General features: G+C 43.1%; 2 protein-coding genes across 17 annotated transcripts in view; both read left to right on the top strand.

The window, feature by feature from the left end:
* Positions 1–22,493, top strand: part of LMO7 (LIM domain 7) — a 136,469-nt gene that overhangs the window by 85,907 nt on the left and 28,069 nt on the right. For 13 of the 16 annotated variants that reach the window (XM_044437733.1, XM_044437738.1, XM_044437736.1 and 10 more), the window contains 6 exons: positions 5,982–6,011; positions 9,180–9,297; positions 11,991–12,133; positions 12,921–13,344; positions 13,531–13,830; positions 19,022–19,136. In XM_044437733.1, coding sequence (XP_044293668.1) covers positions 5,982–6,011; positions 9,180–9,297; positions 11,991–12,133; positions 12,921–13,344; positions 13,531–13,830; positions 19,022–19,136 — 1,130 coding nt within the window. Of the gene's footprint in view, positions 1–5,981; positions 6,012–9,063; positions 9,298–11,990; positions 12,134–12,920; positions 13,345–13,530; positions 13,831–19,021; positions 19,137–22,493 lie in introns of those variants that run through there. The other 3 variants (XM_044437735.1, XM_044437749.1, XM_044437747.1) reach the window with 2 other exon arrangements.
* On the top strand, positions 3–5,975 carry LOC123027212 (LIM domain only protein 7-like). Its single transcript, XM_044437751.1, has one exon. It carries the CDS (start codon positions 3,227–3,229, stop codon positions 3,974–3,976), a length of 750 nt encoding a protein of 249 aa, XP_044293686.1. The 5' UTR covers positions 3–3,226; the 3' UTR covers positions 3,977–5,975.

The following is a 22,493-nucleotide window of genomic DNA, read 5'->3' on the forward strand; positions in this document are numbered from 1 at the left end:
TGTGTGGCACTTAAATGTATGTTATATATTCCCATTGCAGCAAGGGTTAAGCTAGTGCTTCAGAAGTGCAAACTGATGTGGCCAGAGGACACCTTCTCCTCCTTCCTCTGCAAAAAATCCTTTCTCTGAAATGGTTTGCTCTAGCATTAGGTTTGCAGTAGTGCTAACCAGATTTGCCCTTGCAAACTTTGGTTAACACAGATGCGTGTGTACTGCTAGGCCGTGCTTAAAGTTAGGCATAGAAGGAAAGCTGGGATTGGGCTGGGTGGGGGCTGAAGGGCTGGACTCTTTTGCGTCTCCTCAGCAAATTCTGATGATTTTACTTTTCCTTCTATCAACCATGTGCACCAGAGCAAAGAAGTTGTCTTTTAAGAAGTTAAAATATTTCACAAGTTTTAGGTTCTATTAATTGTACGCAATGGTTCAGAATAAGAATTTTAAAGTTGAGAGGACACTACTTTCCATTTTTCAGAAAGTGTCTTGAATGCCTTTTATTCTGTTTAAAGCCAATTAAATGATCCATAGTTTATCAAAGTACTGCATGCACTTTGTTCTCCCATGAAGCTTGTGATCTTGCTTCCTGTCCCTTTAATAGGATAATTGAGAGTAAACCTTTGTTCATTGGTTTGGATCTTAAGATAAATTTTTAACCTAAGGAAGTTCAGAGAAGGAAAGTTTCCTTTCTCTTCTGCACCATCCAGAAAGTTTTCTCATGGGGGAGGGACAGAGAACCAATGGCTACTAAGGTAGGATAATTTCCTAAAATTGCGTTGAACAAATTTTAGGAGATTCTCACTTCCCTACTGCCCCGTCTCACATTGTTCAGGAACACCTTCAACTCTCTAGACAGTCTTTTGGAAGGGGACAAGAGAGGAAACAGAGATGAAAGAAATTTCCTTTGGATAAGTACACCTTAGGATCCAAAGTAGATCCTGACCTGACACCAGTGGTATGAAAGGAAATGGGCTCTATCTATGTACAACACATGCTGTTTTGAAATGAGTATAAATCACTTAGCACTTACTTTGTGTTTTTTAAAAATATTGCCCAAGACGAACAAGCTACCTCACTGTAATACCAAGAGCCGGTGCACAAAAGCACGCTTTCTGTCCTGGATTCCAGCTTAAGAAGATGTACCTTGTGTTGTTGTCATCACAGCACTGGTCAAATGTTGAATTGATTCCATTCTGCCTCTTTATCTCAATTTTGGCTGATCTCAACAAGCCAATGAAGAACTCATTCTAGTTTCTAGTAGAATAGCAGAGCAGAATGTAGACTTGTACATCTGTCTAGTTTCCCCACAGATGAACTATCAGAATGATGAGTTATGCTCCAGTTGTGTTGATGGAAGGAAAACTGCCTGATAAGGTTATGGATGACCTGGCAAAGTAGAGGTTCTTGATGCACCTGGATTTCTTCATGTCCCAAAGCAGCATTTCTCTGTGTGATGCTCAAAATGCCTTCCTCCTTGCCCATTAACCTCCTGTGCTCAAAGAAACGATCAGAGGTCCAATAGAGGAAATGCAGATACTTCATTCCTTAAGCTACTAAAATCTTTATGTAAATATTGCACACTAATGCCAGAACCTTTTAAAAACAGTGCACACAAAATTGTTCTCTGCATACGTTCTTGTTAGCATTTACTTCGTAACATTTCATTTTGGTCAAATGTTCAGTAATAACTGTGTACTTACTTTGTTATGATGTTTTCTGCTTAGGAAATAAATTTTGCTTCATGAAGTTTGCTTCATTTTAGATAAAAGTAATGGTGTGTAGTTGACAACAGGTTTTTTCTAAAAGTATAATGTGACTGGATGTTTTGTGCAGTAACCAAAGAAGGACTACGAAGCAAATGATGGAACGCCAGTCAGCAACTAACATTCTTTCAGACTTCTCCAGCTATTTTGAGGAGGAGGAGGAGGAGGAAATGAGCACTCCAGACATTGAAATAGATGACCTTTATGTTCGCAAAATAAAAGCTGCGACCTCAAACATAAAAGATTCCTCCCATAAGTTTCTTCCTAAGTCTTGGGCTCCTGGGGAAGCGTTGCACTGGAAGAAAGCAGAGAGGATATCTTTTTCCAAACAATGGTATAAGGAGATTCAAGGATTCAGGTTTGTCACTGTGCATGATCTTTCCCAACCCAACCGGTACTTTTTAACATAGATTTTTAACTGGCTCAAATCAGTGCACTATTTTGATGGCAGCATGGTGGGAGATAGGGAGTAAAAACCTTCATTGACTCTTCCCTTGGAACTGGAATAATTTTTCTATGCTGTGTTGATCTCTTCGTACGACAGTTATTTTAAGCTATTTATTGGACTAGATTACTGCACGCTATTAGGTGCCAGAACTTACATATTCCTTGTTTTTTTCCCTTCTCCACTTACGTGCTACTGTGCAGTAAAAGCACAGATTCTGAAGATGATGTTGCAAGAATCCAGCCAATCAATATCTTCACGGGTAGCTTGGATAACAGTGGCTGCGAAGGCCCACACTACCTTAAACAAGCAGCCGAATCTACCGCAAAACCATTATCACAAGCTGCAGAAGATAAAAGTAGTTGTTCGTCCGATTTGCCAAGGTTGCTACAACTGCATGAATCGTACTATCCTGTGTGTCGAGGAAAATGCTGCTTGCTAAAATTAAAATGCAAAGTTAATCTGGGAAAGTGCCTTTAACTTTTTATGTCATACGTCTCTGTTATTCCACTGAATTCATATTACTAAAGTCAAATGGATTTTTTTGTGTGCTAGTCCATGCTCTCCTGTCTTTTGCAGCGACTGGCATGCTTTCCCGCTATTCTGGAGTACAGATGTTGTCCCCACCTGCTGCAGTTCAGTGTTGCAGTGTGTGTGCTTTTCTGTGGCAGAATTTATGCATCCTTTGGGTCCATGGTTCAGGTCAAGTTCTCACTGAGATGGCAGGCATCTCTCGGGTCATACCACTTCAGAGCGCAACTGGGGGTGGACCTGCGTGAATGCTCCTTAAAGTACTTTTAAAAGACTCGTTTATCTGCACACAAATACCCTTGTACGTCAGGGAAAAGGGGGTTTGCCTTTGCCTTTCACCTCACGTACTATCTCCTAATGTGAACATAGGTAGGAAGAAATTTTGCTCCCACCGAATGACTGCAGTAGCAGAGCCCAGAAACAAATGTATTATCTCAATGAGAACTAGGTCTTCATATCTTCTGGTTAACACAACTCTTATTTTTGTGTGTGTATGTTTTTTTTTTTTTATCTCAGTCAGTTTTTGTTTCTCCGGGCACTGCAAAAATATTCAGATGGTTTCCTGTCCTCTGAAACTAGAACCAAGACTGATCCGGCCTCTGGGCCCAGGCTTGTAACATGCAGAACAAAGAATTATTTTAGGCTTGGAAGTGACCAAACAAACAATGAAAATGGAGACTTTTATCCAGACTTGGAAAACGATGATTTATTTGTCCGTAAGACGGGTGCTTTCCACACGAATCCAGTGATGCTTCAAGATTTTGAGTATCTCAGAAAGAGCTGCAAAGAAGGCCCTCGCTTAGAGGGGGAGATAGTTCTCCAGCCCAGAAATGGTGACTCTGCAATTCCAGATTTAGAAAAAGATGATTTGACTGTTCGTAAAGCTCAGCTATGGAAAAAAGAAGTGCCATTATCAGGAGCCCCAGATAGATATCAGCCTGCTCTCTTTCCGGATCCTTGGAGTCTCCCACCAGAAATCCAAGCCAAATTTCTTTGCTTGCTTGAGAAAACCACCAAGGCAGAGAAAGAAAGTGGTGGGAAGATTTTATCTCCATCTTCACGAGAAAAGAAAGATGACATGCTGACTCGCAAGATTGAGCTGCTTAACGTAGGAGTCCATGTGCAGCCAGTTAGCTTCTCTCCTGGACCGTGCAGCAAAGACGATATGGAAAAATGGGAGGCAATCAGGGAAGCCAGCAAAATCCGACACAAGAAACGCCAAATGGTTGAAAGGTCAGCTTGAAGCTATGCATGGATTGTGCTTGCATCAGAATATTCCTAAGTAAGGCTTGTAATGAAGAGAAGTGGCATCTTGCTTTCACCCATGCATGCATCTTGACGTGAAGCTTCAACTTGTTTGTGTCTTGTGTATAGTCTCATAAGTTCTTGTGTTGATTATCAAACCCATCAACACTACGAATTTCATACTACATTCCCTGGACTATTTTGACCACTGGACTAATACAACTTCCAAGATTATACAATTTCCTTCTTATAAAGGACTAGTAATGGAAATTCCTTCAGGTGACAGATACCAGATGGCTGGAACTTGTTGGTATCTGTGTGTGGACATTCTTGGAAACAGACATATTTTGATGAGCATGGTTAAATGGAAATAAAACATTGGTTTTCATTAATCAACTTTAAGTCCTTTTCTAAAATATTCTTGTGGACGTATAAAGCTTCTTAAATGCGCTGTTGGAAACTACACGAATGGATGAGGTGGGGGAACAGGGGTGTGTGATTGGCTTCCCTGGTTGTCTGCTTTCTCTGCAGTCAATGACTGTGTCATCAGAAGAGATTGCCTGTGTACACACTAGTTTCATGCCCGTTTTGGAGCACATCCCTCTTTTTTCTAGCCACAATTGCACATCAGCAGAGCAAAGGCAGCTTAACTGGCATGGAGAGAGTTGGAATTGAACTGTGCAGCCCTTTGGACTGGATCTTTCCAGTAAAATCTGTCCCCAGTTAGTGCTCCTCTTACCTCTTCAATCCCACGATCATATCATTGACCTATTAAGACTTTCTGGAAGTTGCGTTCTTGCTGCTAGTTAATAGGGCACAATTTCCCTCTTGTTTTTGAAACCCAAACATTTTCTGGAAGTTTACAGCCTTGTTTCTAAATTCCTTCCTCAAAATATTTGGGGGACTCATGTGCTTGAGAGTAAAGAGGCAATGACATTTCCATTAACTGCTTTTTTTGGCCTCATCTATCCCAGAGGCTGTGAGCACTGTGATATATATTCATATATCTGTTTCCAACTAAAATATTAATGGTAACTCTGTCCCAATCCAGCCACTGAAATCTAGCCTTTATGTGGGAGGATTTTACAACCTTTTCAGAAGAAGTTTGGACTCTAGTGAGCATAGAGCTGTCTTCAGGGAGAGACAAACCTTGGTCAATCTTAATGAGGTTTCTTATGTTCATCTGGTAAAGTGTTTCTCATTTTGAACTATCCTCATCCATTTCATTCTAGTTGGATCATTCATTAAGTCTTTCAACAAACATCATATGCTTTTCACTTGTTCCGAAGCACCAATTTTGCATGTATCATTGAAAAATAAGTAGATGCAAGTTGATCATGTGCTTAAGCTTAACACAATTAAAGAAATAATTGGAATTAAACATTTCAGTCACCCAAATCCTTGATTCCTCCCTTCTTGCATGTGGAATTCTGCTACTTGTAGTTTATCACTCAGTGACTTCTCTCCTGTATGCAGAAAGCACTATCCATTGTAAGTAACGCAAAGGACTGGATGGTTACCCTAAAATTTTATCCTGTGCCTATTCCTGAGAGTTCTGTAAGATCATTATAGAAACCAGTACTAAATACAAGTTATACTTAAAGCTGCAATTAATGTGTTAAGCTTCTGATACCTGCTTTGTATTCACCAATATATTAAATGCATAAAACCTATACTTAAGTGTGTGTGAAACCCTTCATATTAGTATTTGCAATGTTAATTTAAGGGCGAGTATGCGTATTCTGCTCCATACCAAACTACAAAGAAGCATATTGGCGTAAGTTACCACATGTGTGGAGGTTTACATTTCAGAATTCAAATTGTTCTCATAAAGTTCAGTCGAATATTTCAGTTCTCAGATGGTCATAGGATTTCATGCTCATGTTCCTTTTGAAGTTTATTCATTGTTTTCATTGGTGTATTGAACATAATGTTGTCATATCTACATATGGGGAAAATACTATGGGTAATATGGGTCTGTTTTGGTTTTCTGATTTTCTCAGGCTGTTTCAAAAGCTTTCTGATGAGCATGGGTAAGTCTGATGGTCAAAGCATGGCGGAACGTAAGCATCCTAAAATATGCAGCCGTTGGTCCATCTGGTCAATGCATCTGCATTAAAATGCAGGCGGAAGGCTTGTGCACGTGCGCATGCCGCTTTACCTCTCGGGCACAGCTGGCGCATGCTGACCGGTTCGTATAGCCATTTTAGCGGTTCGTTTGGGAAAGCTCTGAATGGCAGAAGGGCTGCACGTATGGCAAGAGAAGTGAAATGGGCCGCTGTTGTCTGGCTTCTTGATGTTCCATCGCTAGGAGCCTTGCATGTGGCGCCATCCAAACAGCATGCTAGAATTCTGCTTCTGCATTCTCAGCTTTGCACCAGATGGATGCTGGTGAAAGCCAGTTACTGCCTGCTAGAGAGGCTGATGACCAGCCATCTTGAGGAACTAATAATACGTGTTTCAAAACAGGGTACATAATGTAATATAGTAGCTCGATGTAGCTACAACGATATAGTTTTTCAGCTACAAGTTGCTATCCAGACCAGTTCCCTTTTCAGGTCTTCGGGCTCGCTTTCCTTGATCAAGGGGACCATTCTGACTTACAGGAGTGAGCAATATTAACATTTGTTGCAGTTGGTAATGCAGGAGAGCCACTTGGAATACAGACTGAAGTGGGGCGGTTTTTAATGATAGTTTTTCCTTGCTGACTTTTGCCAGTTCCAAGGAACTTCTGAAATAGTGGAAATCCTGCGACATGGATTGCAAAGGTAGATTACAGCGGTGGTTATACAAAAAAGCAGTCCCACTGGCAACACAAATTTGTGTCTCAGCTCCTCCACTCATTTTTGCATAAGAACAAGGATGCAGTCTCTCTTTCAGACCAAAGGGCAAATTCCATCTTGGAACTTTTCCGTTTTTGTAAGCTCCTGGGCCACAGTCCAGTGTTATGAAGAGCTATAATGCCAATGCATGTCAGTTTTAGCTCTCTTAACTACCAGTAAGTAACCCTTAGGAAATACATACCCTTTTAGAAAGGGGGAAAATCAACTGCAGAAAAGCTAGGAAACCACTCAATGATTTGTGGTTGGGGTAAGGAAGATGAAGTCTCGACCATATTGGGATCCTTGGTGGGCCAAATTGATCTTAGGTGAGTGGTTGGCCATGAAACTGAGTGTCACTGGAGATAACTAGACTTAAGACTGTTGTAATTGGGTCCAGAAGATTCAGCTATTAGAATAGCAATAATTCAGTATTTACCTATATGTAATTCTAGCCATTTATGGCTGCTATTCTGGCTCCCATCTAACATAACATGAGCTACAAAAGGGAAGGAAGGCACTTTCCCTTATGCTTGAATGGAGCCCCAATGAAAGCCTGTCCTGGCACTGCAACACTTTCTGTTGCAGTTTCATTGCTTGATTTGGTTATAATCACCGTAAGTTTTGGAAGGCAATATAAAGCAAGATGACATACACTTGCAAACACATAGGATGGGATCCCCGAACATTAAATGATGGAAAAATGCAGAGCATGGTTACAGTGGAATCCTGGCTCAAGTACGCCTGGTATTTGCTTTAGAATAATGTTTGCATGCAGGTTGCCTTTAAAGAGCAGAACATTGTATTGTAGATGAGACTGTGCAGAAGTGTTTTGGAACATCTTAGGGTTCCTAACCCTACAGTCTCTTTTGGCTTTTTGGCAAAAGCTTTTGGAATAGACCAGACTTGCAATAAGTATTCTAATAAATCCACAAGGAGTGGTCCTGCCAAAATCAGCAGGAAAATAAAAGCTTATTGCACGCTTAAGGCAAAATTCCGGTTGCTTCAAGATAAGTAAATATAATGGGTTTAGGCCTTCCATTGCTTTAACCAAGTGATTAGTTACAAAGCTGAGAGGGAAGGTCTTTGTTATATATAACTCTCTATCTGACTCGTTTTTAAAAGCTTATTGGAAAAAATTCATTTCAGGTACACATGCATTAGCTTTTTAAAATCTTTCTTAAAGTTTTCTCTGTACAGTAAAGCCAGTCGTGGCAGGTGGCAGAGGATAACTGGGACGTAGTTAATGCTACTAGTATTTTATAAACGCTAAGCAGGTTTACCCATAGCAAATCCTGCTTGGCTTAATCGGACTTCCTAAGATTGCCATTCTAACCTAACTCCCTGCATCATCAGATGACATTAGGTTTTATAGTCCGGCCCGCTGGGTACCAAATGGAGAAAATCGCTAGGGGAAGGGTGGACAGAGAATAAATTTTGGAAAAAAGTTGCTTATGATGCATTTTGTTTATTATGATAAGTTTTGAAAGTCTAAGTTCAGATATGAAAACACTATCTCAAGGGGCATTCCTATGGCCTCCAAACATGGAGGCCATAAGGTTATTCAGAGCCACAAGGCTGGCTCGAAGGAATCGCATCCCTTGGCCCTACAAAGTTGGCAACCAGGCTTGAAGAGGAGAAAAAGCGGTGTACTGCAGGGGAGAGGAGGCGGCCAGGGCCCAGGGCTTATGCCATAGCCGGCAGCTCATCAGCCTCCTTCCCTTCCCGTCCGTGGCACTTCATCAAGATGGCTGAGAGCAGTTGTCCAGGTGGAACGCAGGGTGTGCCCGGCAGCAAAAGCCACTGCACTGAGGCCTGTTCACGGGATGCACGTCTGCATCTGAGTTCGGAAGCTTGCATGCCTCGTGTGTGGAGAATGCAGCCCCTCCGTTGTTCCACAGTTGCTATTAGTTTCATGCATGTTACTTTACGGTAAAAAACCCAGAGCCAAATCTGGTTCCTGTTTAGGATAGGGCAGTGGTGCTTATCTCAGGCGAGTGGCACTCCTGGCTACAGAGAGAAGTTTGCGGAAGAAGCATGTTCTGCAAATGCAGCAACATTTACTTCCTCAATGAAATAATTTCCAGGCCCATGATCCCTGCTTCTTGGCATCAGATTTAGGCCTTTTTAGACTTTTAAATATTGGCACAGAAATTTGAAAAGGCTTGCGAAACATTTTCTTACCTTATCACCATTGGGAATTGAATATAAACGGCAGAGGATCAACAATATTTCCCGTTTCTCACCCCCAGCTTTCTCTTTCTAGATTTAATACAGATTTATTTATTTATTTTATATACTGGATTGGCCAGTTTCCTTTCCAAAGAGTCATTATTCTGCAATGGGCAGCTTGAAAGTTCAAAATAATGTGTCCGCTTCTAGGAGTAAATCCTTGGCCGATGTCAGTGCAGAGGAGCTGCGAACAAATCGTCAGCTGCGTTATGAGGAGCTCCAGAAAATAAGGGATCAGCTACAAAAACAAGACGAGCAATGGCAAAATGTGAGTAGATTAAAGTTGTTTGTCTTCTGCAGTGCCTCTGGGCATATTATACAGCAAGAAAGAAACTAAACTAAAATAGGTAAGAAGCAAAGAGAGTCGTGTTTTATTTGATATTAGCATACTGTCTCTATTAGGACAACAAAAATGAGCAAGGAGATCTTGAAAGCTTGCACATTTTTGTGGTCTTCTATTTTGGCTTAGCATGCAAATAAGGCAATATGTTTTTCGAAAGTTGATAGTAGCACTTGGACATTCCTGCTTATAAGAGGAATGCACACAATTTCTTGGATATCTTAGTCCCAGACCATCCTCTACATCTGACATTTGATTATGCTGGGCCAGTTTTCCTTTTAAAAATAGTAGCTGGGAAAAAGGGAGCATTCCGTTCAGGACTGGGATTGGAGCGGAGAGGGTGATAATTCCTCCCCACAGTTGAATTTCTCAAAAATATCCTTCCCAGAATTATTTGCCTCCATGGCAACTTTGTGGCTTTGGGGACAAGGAGCAGCACGGTGGAGGGCGATTCTCATGAGGCATAAGGAACAGGGAGGAGGGGCCAAGGGATGGTGGTTCTGCTTCACATCTACCCACCCACCACTTCTAAAAGAAAAGCTGGACTTACCAGGTGCATTGTCAACGCCTGTTCTCAGTATCATAACTAGTCAGTGCAAGCAAAACCGCATTTCACCCCCAAATCCTCCATTGCCTGCTTTATTAGTGCCTACTTCTGACTTGGCATAGGCTTCCATCATACCTTCTTTTGTCCCTCAGGTAAATACTTTGATTCAGGATGTCATGTGGTTATGTGGGTGGCAGAAAAAGCAACTGTTCCAGTTGACTTGTCCTCAATAAAGTGGGGAAAGCCAGAAGGGAGCACCTCTTGAACAACTTCATTGACTGGATGCCTTGAACTCATCCAGTGAAGGGAAGAGCCAGCAGCCTTAAAGCAAAGTCAAATACTAGTTCCTGTAATAAAAAGTTAACCAGTCAGCGTAAATTTGGAGGGTCTGCTTAAGACAGTTTCCATTTTTGGAAAATATTTATGCTTGTTGGATGCTTAGGCAAGTAGAGAAGGAATGCCACCATGTTGCTCTCATCACTTTGTTCACCAAGGTAACTTGTAGTTTTGCTCGGCCAAAGACCCTGAATCTGATGGCTGAGATAACACAAGCCCAGTGCAGGAGATTGCGGGAAGGTTCCTGTTGTATAAGGACTAGTATTCTAGGTGCTGCTTCAGTTATGGTTGGCAGGTAAAAGCATCACTTGAGCTGGCCCAACCCAACGGGCAGGTAGGCAGAAGTGCTGAGCACCTCCTATGTCCACAGATTTGTCCCAGAGTGTTCTTTTACCTGAATTCTCCGAACTTGTCTTGGGAAAGAATAATTTAAAACCCATGTATTCTTGCTTTCGTACTGCCAGTTTACCAAATGAGGGATAAACGGGGGCTTGAACTCTGTGTTTTCTTTTAACCTTCTGCCTTCAGGTGAGCAGAACAGGTGAGACCCATTTCATTTATTTATTTTGACTGCTTAAGTGCGATTATTCCTAGTGCTATACGCTAGCAGCTTTAGACTCCTGTATAACCAGGCTTCCACAGATCCACATCTGGCCCTTTTATTTTAATAGTGGTAACAGGGAGGAAAAAGTTTATCTTCGCTCCATCCTTGAGGGTTCAGGGCAGCACAGGGCTAGGCCAGACTGGACCGCTGCCTTGGGGAGAAGAGGCAAATTGCTGTGTTTCATCTCAGGATTTTTTCTCTCTGCTTCTTTTGTCCTGGACCAGAGGTGAATGGAAGAAGGATGCAATTGGGAACATGGGACTATCATTGCTGATAGGGGGATCCAGTGCCTTCTGTCAGATTTTTATTTGTTTGTTTGGTATTTTTAATCCCGTCCAATTATGTTGCATGCCTCTGGATGGCTTACAAACCGAACACCCAATAAATACATATAAACCCATAATAATCCATGACTGAGCATAAAACATAGTTAAAATATTAACATTAAAATTACAGGAAAATAAAAACGAGTAGACCTGGCACTGAAAGGCATATAACATTGGTGCCAGGTGGACCTCTCTGGGGAGCGCATTCCATAGCTGGGGTGCCACAGAAGAGAAGGCCCTCCTCCGAGTATATTCTCTCCTATCCTTGAAAGATTTTTCAAGAGATGCCTGTTCCCTCTTCATCTTGGATGTCTTAGGTAGATGCACGTTGGGTTGTGCCAGCTCAAATTATTCTTTTACCTGCCAAGAATAATTGAAACAACACCTAGAATACTAGTCCTTCCTCAAGAGGAAGTTGGTTTGTCAAGTCAGTTTCTGTTCTTGTTTCATTTGAGCAGAAGTATCTTTAACATTAAAACACCATGAAGAATTGTCGTGAAAGGTTAGGATAAATAATTATGCTATGATTGATTTTTTTTTCTTAAGATGAGTATACTAGTAAAATCTTTTTAATTGGAAGCATTAGATTCCATCCAAGGCACTGCCCACATTGCGTGAAGGCAATTGTGCAGGAAGATATTTGAGAATGTAGGAACACTAAACCTGCAAAGTGAAAGTAGGACACCTGAGCATCCAGTCAGAATGAGCAGTCTTGGATAGATAATGAGATACTTGAGCATTTGCCGGGGAGGCTCCTTTGCCAAGGGCTGCAGAAAGCACGGTGCCATTTTGTGTCCTTTCTGTTTAGGATCTGGCAAAATGGAAAAGCAAGCGCAAGAGTTATAATTTTGATTTGCAAAAGAAAAAGGAGGAGAGAGAAGAAATTGAGCGGAGAGCTTCTGAGAGTACTGGAAGACGTACCAAATCTTTGAGAGAAATGCAGCAAGACAGGTAATGTCAGTAAACAGCATACAGCACTGTAACGTAAAGCTCAAATTACGGACAATCTTGACTGGGTTAATTTTCAACTTAGCTATATTTCTAGTCTCTAAACTGTGTAGAAGAGTTCGTTTAATTTGCACTCACATCCTAAATGTCATTTTTGAAACTAAGATTTGTTGATTGTGTTGTGACTTCTAAGTGAGGGTGGGAGGGATAACGGCATTTGGGCTCTCTGTTCAGTACTTTAGTTCAAAAGATTCAGTCTTTTAAACAATGAATGATAGAGTCTTGCTTATCTATAACCAGTTTTCTTGTCCTGTTCAGAAGCATAGCCTTCTCCTGAATCCATTGTGTTCCAGTGGAATCATGAACAAATGAATGTGTTCTTAAGATACAGTGAATGAAGAACATTCACTATATAGTATTTGATAGCATAGACTCTTAAGGCTGATACCTATACCAATGTTTCTGTTCAATTTGAAAAGACTTCAATGAACCACAACGGATAATCACCATTAAATCAGGCATCTAGCCATAGGAGATGCCTTCTCAAACTTACCCAAGAAAAATTATTAATTTATGGGATTGTTTAGCATCCTAAAATTCTGTGTACAGAGTTGGTGGGAAGAGAAAGGGATGCAAGTTCTTTTCGGAGTGCATACATCAGTCTTGTCTAGTAGCTATACTTCTTTTAAATTGTTCTGCCTTCACAATAGAATTCATGTAATAGCAGAGTGGTGACTGAAAGCCACCTGTCCCTTAGGTCATCGGTGTCTGTTTTTACTTTTGTCCCTAGGGAGAACAGAGATCAAAGCTTCTATAGCACCAGTCAGCTGCCTGTGGAACGCAGCCAAAGGTATTCCTCCAGTGACGACGTGTTTAGTGACGAGAACGTGCCCATCATATCCTCAAGAAGTTACCCTGTTGAAAATAATCCTGTTCACTACATGAAGAAGAGTGAAGAAAATAGCGAAGAGAGTGATGGAAAAGCAGAGAACTGTGCAAGGACTGAAACTCAAATTCCGGCTAAGAGCATGACAGAAGTCAAGAGCACACCTCCTTTGTTGGCTTACCATTCACAAACTGGGTCGGCTCAGGTTTCAGCTTCTCTCCCAAGAAGCTACCAGAGAAGCAATACTGCCAAGTTAACCTCTGTGGTTACTCCAAGGCCCTTTGGTCTCCATTCAAGAGGAATCTCAACACTTCCCAGGTCACATACGGTAAACACTTTCATCTTCTTTACTGCTTGTGTGAATGCTAATGCATGCAAGAACATTCACCTTCTCCTGCATAGATGTCAAAGCATTGTGTAATCAGCAGGAGGATTAGTAGCGTAAGCATTTACTGTAATTTGTGTTGACATTAATTTTGAACATGTGTCTTTTAAAACTATCCACTTCTCCTAGATGGATGATGCTCCCAAATATAATGGAGAAATTGATGTGTCCAAGAGAACTCAACTTACCTTCATCAGCAATTCATTTTCCAAGCCAGAAGGTGGACAGAGCCAGTCCACAAGTGATCTACACAGCGTGGATGACAAGGATGGAATGAAGCATCACGCTGCGGAGAATAGCTCTCCTGCAAGCAAAGCTGTGGATGTTAATCATCTGGCTTCTAAATCGGAGCATCATGGCAGCTATGACTCAGTTCAGTCTAAAGAAGCAAGGAGAAGCATAGCAGAGACTGGGATTTCAGCAGTGCAGGTGAGTCTCGAGAGAGTAACCTCGGTGTTGTATGCAATGCCAACAGTGCGCCAGAGTCACACAGCGAGGGTACGCATAGCTTCTCGCCAGTGTCAGATGCGATCCGTCTTTGGCAGATGGGTTGCGGTGGAAGGAAGCTGCTGCAAGGGCAAAAGGAAGAACAGGGCAGCAGCAATGGAGTAAGCGGTTTATCAGCAACGGGAACATTAGGGAAAAACAAAGGCAGCCTTGTTGTCCATGTGATGGAAGGGATTGGCTCTTCCCCTCTCCTGTTCCCAGCTGCCGTGGTAATCTCTTGAGCTGCCCCTCTTTCTGAGGTCACAGCAGCAAGCTCAGAAAAGATAGGGAAGGGTGGAAAGGGGACGGTCGGACAATTGCATCTCTTCCATGATGCCTGTGGCTCTGCCTATCCTGTGGTGTTCCAGACGCTGTCTAGTGGCCAGAGGGTTGCTTTGCTCATGCACATTGTTCTTGCAGCATTCTTGACCCCCTGGCAGGAAGTGCTTAACTGATTGCATTAAACTCACCCTGTGCATTCTAAAGCGTCTCTCTTAATGCACAGCTTTTGTAGCTTTGAATGAAACAACTCACAGGGCTGAAGCCGTGGTGGGTGAAATGTTCTCTGAACTCAGCACTGTTCCCATGGGGTGGTGTATTATCCACCTTGGGATGGTTTGTGAACCACCCCAGTTGGCCATGGCTTGCTGTAGCGTCAAAACAATCCACCAGTCTTAACGCGTCACCTGAATCCAAATGACATGCGAAGCGATGATCAGGTTGGAAATTACAAGGGTCTCCTGGCCAGAGCGGCAAAAGAGCCAATGTCCATTGGCAGAAGAAGGTACCAGGTTGCCTTGGGCTGGGCTCCCACTCCAGGTTCCCCATCCAGTATTCTGCTGATTCTTGGAGGGCAGGATTGCTCTGCCGGAATCCACAGAAGCGTCAGGTGAGGAAGCGGTTCACAGCAGCCGACGGAGCTGCATTTCAGCCTCTCGCATCCTGCTTCCTCAATGTTCCTTCCGTGTTTTCTGTGATACTACCAGGGAACCAAGTGGGGAAGAAAGTGGAGAAGAGACACAACCTACTGCTCTGCTGGATTGTCCATAAGACCCACGAGAATTTTATGCACTTTGCATTGCCAGAATTCCCAAGGGGATTAATGTGTTTTGCATGCTCTCCCATGTATATAGATGGCTTCATGTGGGGTGGGGAGGAATGGTAAAAATGCCTTGAACTGCAGGCTACGTTTCTGACTTGTGTGCTCAATGGAACATCCCATTTTCTTACATGATGGAAGCTAGCTGAGAGATTTCCAAAATAATCTGATTTATTTCTCCTTCCTGAGCAGCTGACCTTTGTATCCCATATCCAGCCAGTAGAATACAGACAGGAATTAGCAATGCAGATGAGAAACATTTAGCACTGAATAGTCAGGTCTTACTCATCTCTAGGATTCAAAGCATGTCTAAGCCAGGAGCCACGAGGACTGGCTACCTAGCAACATCCCTCATTCCTTTCACCCACGCATCACTGAAGGAGTCGCTCTTTCATTGAAATCAGTTGTTCTTTGCTCTGAAGAAGCCTTGATTCTCCTCCTCCTCCTCCTCCTCCTCCTCCTCCTAAAAGCTCAACATGGAGTGCAGGCACTGTACCATTCTCAGTCAAAGAACAACTAGCAGATTTCAAGCCACTCATTCATGTTTAATTTAGTTGAATTCTCTTGCTCAATATGAGGTTGGAGTAGCAGCAAAGCTGCTTTTTATGGTGAGTGACTGTTGGAAGAGCCGATGCGTTGCAAAGGGGCACAGGTTTGATCCAGGTAGGGCTGTGAGGTCCTTCTTAGAACCCTAGAGAAGCGGTGCCAGGCCATGTTGACCTCACTGAGTTAGACAATCTTAATCTGACTCGACGTAAGGTAGCTTTTTGTGCTTTTGCACTTCTTCAGTTTCATATTTGTCTCCACGGTGAAATTGCAGTGTTCAGTTACCAACAAAGGTGAGCCAGGTGCCTGTGGGAAGCTGACATAAAGAAAACAGTCCTCCCTTGTTTGTTTTCTCGCGGCAAAATTTTTGCCTGTACGTGTGTCAGCTTATGCTGCAAGTTGAAGTGCCAAAGAAATTATTGATTGCTGGGTATCATAGTTGAACAGGCGACATGCCTACTGGAATATTGATGGTTGTTTTCTGCTTAATGAGCCTCTGGGACGCAGAAATTTGAGCCGGTGCTCATTCAAAGCACTAAATAATACCCTGAGACTCGAATTGTTGTTGTTGCTTAGACAAGGTACCGCGCACTTATTATTAGTGTGTGTGTTTTAAATATGTTTTTAGTGTTGTTTGTGCAAAGCTTGAGGAAATGTCACAACAAGAAATCATTCTAGTTTTCTGAATCCGCTCGGTTATCTTCATTTTTTCTTGACCCACATTTCCAACACATTCTTCTCATAAAGCTTTTCAGTTGTGAGCCCACTTTGTCTTGCTGCTAAGTTGTTTATATATGTTGCTATTATCCCTGTGATTTTATGCGCTAGATAAGGTGGTCTCTATGACAACTGTGGAACTCTCCCAGTGTGTCACCAATCTGTTTGAGGCCTGCTGGAATGCATTTGCGAGACACTTCCAAAATGCAGTCTTTTGCACCCAGTGTTACAAGAGGTAAATCAGCTCAGCTCTCCAGAGCACGGCCTTGGCGAGTTTTGTTGGGTGAGTTTCAGTTACTAGACTTTAAGGATGTTGACAAGGTGCCTGGAAAAGTTCATGCAGCCACTTCTTCGTTGTCCTATAAAATTTTGTGTGGCTGCGAATTGCTGCTCTTCATAAAACAGCTGTCCCGGCATGAATTCATGTTTCTCATTCAAGGCCCTCCTCTAAATGCCACCTCTCACGGAGGCTCAGAAAGAGGCAGCAAAGCAAAGAGCCTTCTCAGTGGTAGCCCCCATTATGGAATTATATCCCTGATAAGGCCCGCCTGGCACCAGCATTGATATGCTTCCAGTACCAAGCTTCTTCCTCTCAGGTTTCTGACAGCCAGAGAGGTTGATGAGGTTTTTAATCAAGTCCTGGATATTTCTTGTTGTTGATTGGTTGTTGTAGAATCTATGTTTATAAGTTACAAGGTGTTTTGGATATACAGTCTGTTTGTGTGTGTGAGTGCTATCTATATATTGTTGTTTAGTCGCAAGGTCGTGCCTGACCCATCACAACCCCATGGACAACATTCCTCCAGAGTCTCCTGTCCTCCACCATCCCCTGGAGTCCACTTAAGCTCACACCCTCTGCCCAGTGACTCCATCCAGCCACCTCCTCCTCTGCCGTTCCCTTCTCCTTTTTTCATCAATTGTTCCCAGCATCAGGGTCTTCTCCAGGGAGTTGTTCCTCCTCATTAGGTGGCCAGATTATTTGAGTTTCATCTTCAGTATCTGGCCTTCTAAAGATCCCTTAGCCATGGCTAAATGGCTGTGATTTGGCTAGCAGAAGAGTATTCGAGTTTCTTCTTCAGTATCTGCTACCTATAAATATGTTTATCTATATTTTAGGATGCATTTTAAGGTTTGAATCTTTGTAAACCACCCAGAAAGCTTCAGCTATTGGGCAATAGGAAAAGGTAGTAAGTTAATGAAATGAAATTCAATTGAAATTTAGAGCAGGTTCGCCAAAAACATGCCCTGGTCACAACAGCAATGTCTCTGGAACTCAGAGTGGTACGTTTGAATCATTAAGCATGGTTTGGCTAAGCAAAAGGTATGAACAACTCCCGTACGTTGTTTACCCTACTTGCCTGCCAGTGCTGCTTAGGAAAGCTCCATAGCATCTGTCCAGAACAAAAGCATGGTGGCTGCTGCCTTAGCCAAAGTTCAGGCCACAGAACATGAGGGAGCAGATTAGCTGCCAACACCGGGGCTTCCACTCAAACCGTGATTAAATATCGTGTTGTAAAGGCATCAAGAGGTTTTGGACTGCCTTTGTACCCGATTCCAGAGGTCTTGTGAACAGGGGGAAATTGTCACTGGTTCCTCCTGTGCTCCTTGGTGGTCTACTCCAGATGACTGGGGAACCTTGAATAATAACCTTGGCCAGGGTGACTTATTTTATATTGTTATTTCTTGTATTTTAATTTTATGTTGTGAGCCGCCCCGAGGCTTCGGCGAATGGGGCGGCATAGAAATGTTTTAATAAATAAATAAAATAAATAATAAGGAATACGGAGCAGGACAGTGCAAGGGGAGGAAGGAGTCAGTGAACATAACTCCCCTTCTGCTTCCTCCTGTGGTGGAAGAAACCAGCCCACGTGTTCAGGTCAGAAAGCGTTTTCCCTGTGAGTTCCTCTCTCTTCCCATGTGATATATAAAAATTAGTAAATGATGCCAGGATTGAAGCAAACGCGTAGCTTCACTGGTGGCCTCCTCTTCTCCCTCCCAAGCTGGATTTGAGTGTGCAATCAGCGCAATGAAGCTTCTGCATCCAGTGTTTCGCCTCGGATCTTGGTGTCCTTTGCCCAAGTCTTCTGGCAGCCACGGGAACCTTTAAGCAGCCCCTTAGCTCAGCTGCCAGCACATTGAGAAAACTTGCCCTTCCACCCTTCAGCTTTCTTTGGACCCCATGGCACGCAAAGGGTCATCACAGAAGCATACCATTTTTTAAAAAGTCATCAGGTGGTCTTGAAGGACCCAAGTTAGAATGGTTAAGCCTCAAAATAGAACTTCAGCACCTGGTAGACCGGTGAGCGATGTGTCTTTGTGTGTGAGAGACATAAATGGCACTTCTGCCAGCACAAGGAGAGCCAAAGCAAATGAAGGGGAAACTCCTGGCTCAGCTTCTCCTTTGAGGTGGATTATCTCATGCCCAGAACTCAGGAGAAGCAAAAATGTCCCATTTTCACGTTTTTCCAGTAATTGACCTACACGTCTTTCATGATACTCATATTAAAGACTAACCTTCTGTCTGTTTAAAAAGAGCCTTGGACATCAAGGCACAATATCTAGCATAGTTATTGTGAATGCAGAATTTGATATTAGTTGTCAACGAAAAACCCTCAGTAATCTCTTTACTGCACTTCTAACTATTCCGTAGATAATTAGAAAGCCCTCGCTGCAAGTCGGTTTGCTTACTGGGGATATAAACTTTCCTTCACGTGGGTGCCTGTGATACCAGATATAGCAGCATCATGCGTTATTAATGTATTTATTTTTCAGGATCAGTACAGCGATATGAGAATCAGTATAAACCAAAGACCAGGCAGCCAGCGGAGCTTTGGGTTTACAGGACATCAGAACCCTTCTGGACTCTTTGTAAAATCAGTAGAAGAAGGTAAAAATCTATGTGTAACTCTTGATGTACTTGCCTTGAAAAATTAATCAGAAAGCAAAGTGTTGACCTCAGCTCATCTGAAATATTTGAGGCGTGTTTGGCAAAGGACGTTCCGATGCATCGTGAAGAATGATTTACCAAAGGTTGCTTTTGACATTGCACAAGGTCTTTCTGGATGCAGGAGCACCATAGCTTGTGGGCTGGAACAGACGAACCAAGTGGAAAGCAGAGTAGCAAAAGCAGGTGTTGAACCTGCCCCCGCCCCCATACATTACTTCGCTCCTACTTGGGGTTGCTTTTGTCTCTCCACCCGGTGGAGATGAGGGAAGGGATTTTGGGAAGCAGGTTTCATGGATGGTTCTTCCTTGTTGGTGCTCATGGATGAGTCCATCCTCCACCCCCTTATAACTGCAACGCTTGTTCTAAGACCATGTGTGTTCGTAATTGGGTTCATAATTGGAGGAGAAGGTCAGGTGCATGGAGACTTTGGCATCCCCAGTAGTGGAAGGCAAGCAGAGCTGGGGAGACGGGCCGAGCAGGCAGAGTTGCGGGCACTGACCGCATTCAGCCCTTCTCCTCAGACTGGGTCTCTGCCTTCTACATTGTATCCAAAAGCTGCTTTGTCCGAATTTTGCCCTTTGAAGAGTTTTGCTGATTCTAAACGGTGCAGCTTTCGCTTGCTACAGGGCTCCATGGATTTACACAGCACTGCACAAGATCTGATACTTATTTCCTGAATGAGAATAACAATTTCCGTCATTTAAACCAGTAACTTTCTGGCCTTCAAAACTAGTTAGATAAAGTCATGAAGCACTGAGTTTAGAATAATGTTCAGACATCTCATAGAAACATAGAATCAGAGCGAGTCAGAAGGGGTCTCCCAGGCTATCTAGTCTGACCCCTGGCTCTAGCCGGCTCCGCTCATGACATGCCCACCATGTGCATGTCTCAAGGTGCTGCATGCCGTGTGAGGGACTGATAATAGTTTCAGTTCATTGCCCAAATGAAGTTAGGGTTCAAGGTTGAGTCATCCTCAAAGCCAGGGTCTCATCTTGTTAGCCATTAAGGGAGCTCTGTGTTCAGCCTGCAGCTTGGGCGTCATTTCAAGGCAGCAACATGGGTTTGGGGGACAGGCCTGCCTTTCTTCGACAGTTGCATAATGATTGACCAGAGCCCTTGATCTTGGCTCCCTGCCTGTCCGAATTGATGGTCAAGCACTTGAGGGTGTCGTGCTGAGACTTTGACGAGTGTGTTAGTGCTTGCATTGCTGGCATTTACTTGAACAGTAGTGGTGGCAGGCTTAAAGCCTGCACCCCCCTCTCACGAATGCCTGGGGCTGTACCAAATTATCTCATTCCACCAGCAGGAGGAAACCCCTGATGCAGTGCATTTCCCCTTCCCCTCTGCCCTGAAGGTTGAAGGACCATTGGGAGTGGGTTGCAGGTGTTGTAGAGGTGAGGAGAATCCTTGCGGAAACCTTGTTAGATGCCTTTCTCACATCATCACTGGGAACAACGGCATGGATTCTGAACTATATCCAGGAAAGAATGGACTTGCCCTTAGATTTTATCATCATGAATTTCCATTTTATTTACAGAGGTACCAGCATTGCTTCCTTGTACTTTATCTAGCTGAGAGACAGGCTGTATATTTTTTCCATGTATGTACATGTGAAATTGTGATATTGTTACTAAACAAGAAGAAAAGGTGTGAGGACGAGTATGAGGTGCTGGATCTTTGGGACTTAGCACAGGAAAATGTGTCATTGTGAGTTGATTGGAATGTTCCCAGCATGAAGGGAACCTGTGAGCTCATAGATTCTGGTTATTTTCTTCCAGCTGAGCATGCTGGATATTGTAGAATGTTTTCTATCTGAACATATGCTCTAAATGGCCTCTTGTTGGAGCTGGAGAGATCGTTACACAGAGATTAAGTCCTTGCTTAGATTCCTGCCTGGTGTGTCTTCTAAGCTTTCCATGAGACCTACTATTGTGAACGCCGATTTTCAGCAGCTCTCCAAAGGATCGGGCAGAAGGTGTTTTCCAGCCCTCTTGGCTGAAATCCTTTAACTGGAGATGCTGGGCATTGGATCTGAGCCTTCATGCTAAAAACATGTGCACCCCCACTGCCCCTCTGGCCTGTTGAGATCCTATCTTAAAATGCACTTGACTGGCAGCATGGTGCTAGATGCTGAAATCAAGTCCCCCGTCAACCATGAAGATGGTTAGCCAAGTTTATGATGTGTCTCACAGAGGACAGAACGGAGTACTACACACGCATCAGCACTCCAGAAGAAAGCTCAAATATAAATCCCATGCTGGGTGGAGATGCAAAAGGCTTATTTTTGAAACAGCAAGAGAAATTAAGCTTGAAATTTTGTAGGATGGGATGGGTCACCATGTATTTTAATCAGGAATTTCTTGGAGCCAGGCCTGTGCTGCCACATTTCCCCTCACTGTCAGTTAAACATTTATTTCCAGCTCGTAACTGTGCTTATAACAGGTGCTTTTGATCCTTGGTGGAAATGTGCACCCTTCACTTCGTAGCACGATGACAAACAAATGGAAACAGACAAAAATAAGCACATATTTTAAAACTGAGAGCTCACCGGCATTGATGTGGTTGCCAAGTAGTCAAACATGATGCAGTGATATTGACTTGCTGGTGATGATCATTGGAGCTGGTACTGGTGCTTTAGATAGTTACCATAATACTGTTTAATTCAAAGCTTATTGTGGTGCAATCCTTTTGGTTAAGCCTTTGTTAGATGGAAGCCATTAAGCATGGATGCATCAGTTGCCAGCAGAGCAGAAGAAATGGAGGAGGCGACTTTGCTTCTCCAGCTTCTTCTCTTTTCTTTTCCTTCTAGCTGGACCTTTTAGCCTAGAACAGAGTCCAGAGCAGGTACACTGGCTAGGTGGGATTGGAAAAGCCTTGAGAAGCGTAATTTCTTGGGCTTTCCCCTCCATTTGCAACCAGTGGGACATTGCTTTGAACGCTTCTTGAAAGCCACATTTGTGACCTTGGAAAGCCATCCACCATGGTGGTTGTGGGAGACGGGATCTGATTCCAGAGCCCCCATCCCAATGATGGCATGCCCATAGTTTTGGAGGAGGCTCTCCGAAAAATCTGGTTGTTCCTGGGGTGTTAGTTTGGCTTTCCTGTATTCTGGCAATTCAGAAGTTTCTGACTTGTTATTGTCATGCAGGATTCATTGCTTCATCCCCTTTAGCCATCTCATGCAGGAAAGGTGCTTCCTTTGGCAACCCCCCTCCAAAACAACCCCCCAGAACTGACCATCTCAACTGAATGGTTTGTGTTTATATTGAAGATGATTCTTTGTGCCAACCAAAATGC

The sequence above is a fragment of the Varanus komodoensis genome, unplaced genomic scaffold, assembly GCF_004798865.1.
Source record: "Varanus komodoensis strain SLA01 unplaced genomic scaffold, ASM479886v1 scaffold31, whole genome shotgun sequence".
Lineage (NCBI taxonomy): Eukaryota > Metazoa > Chordata > Lepidosauria > Squamata > Varanidae > Varanus > Varanus komodoensis.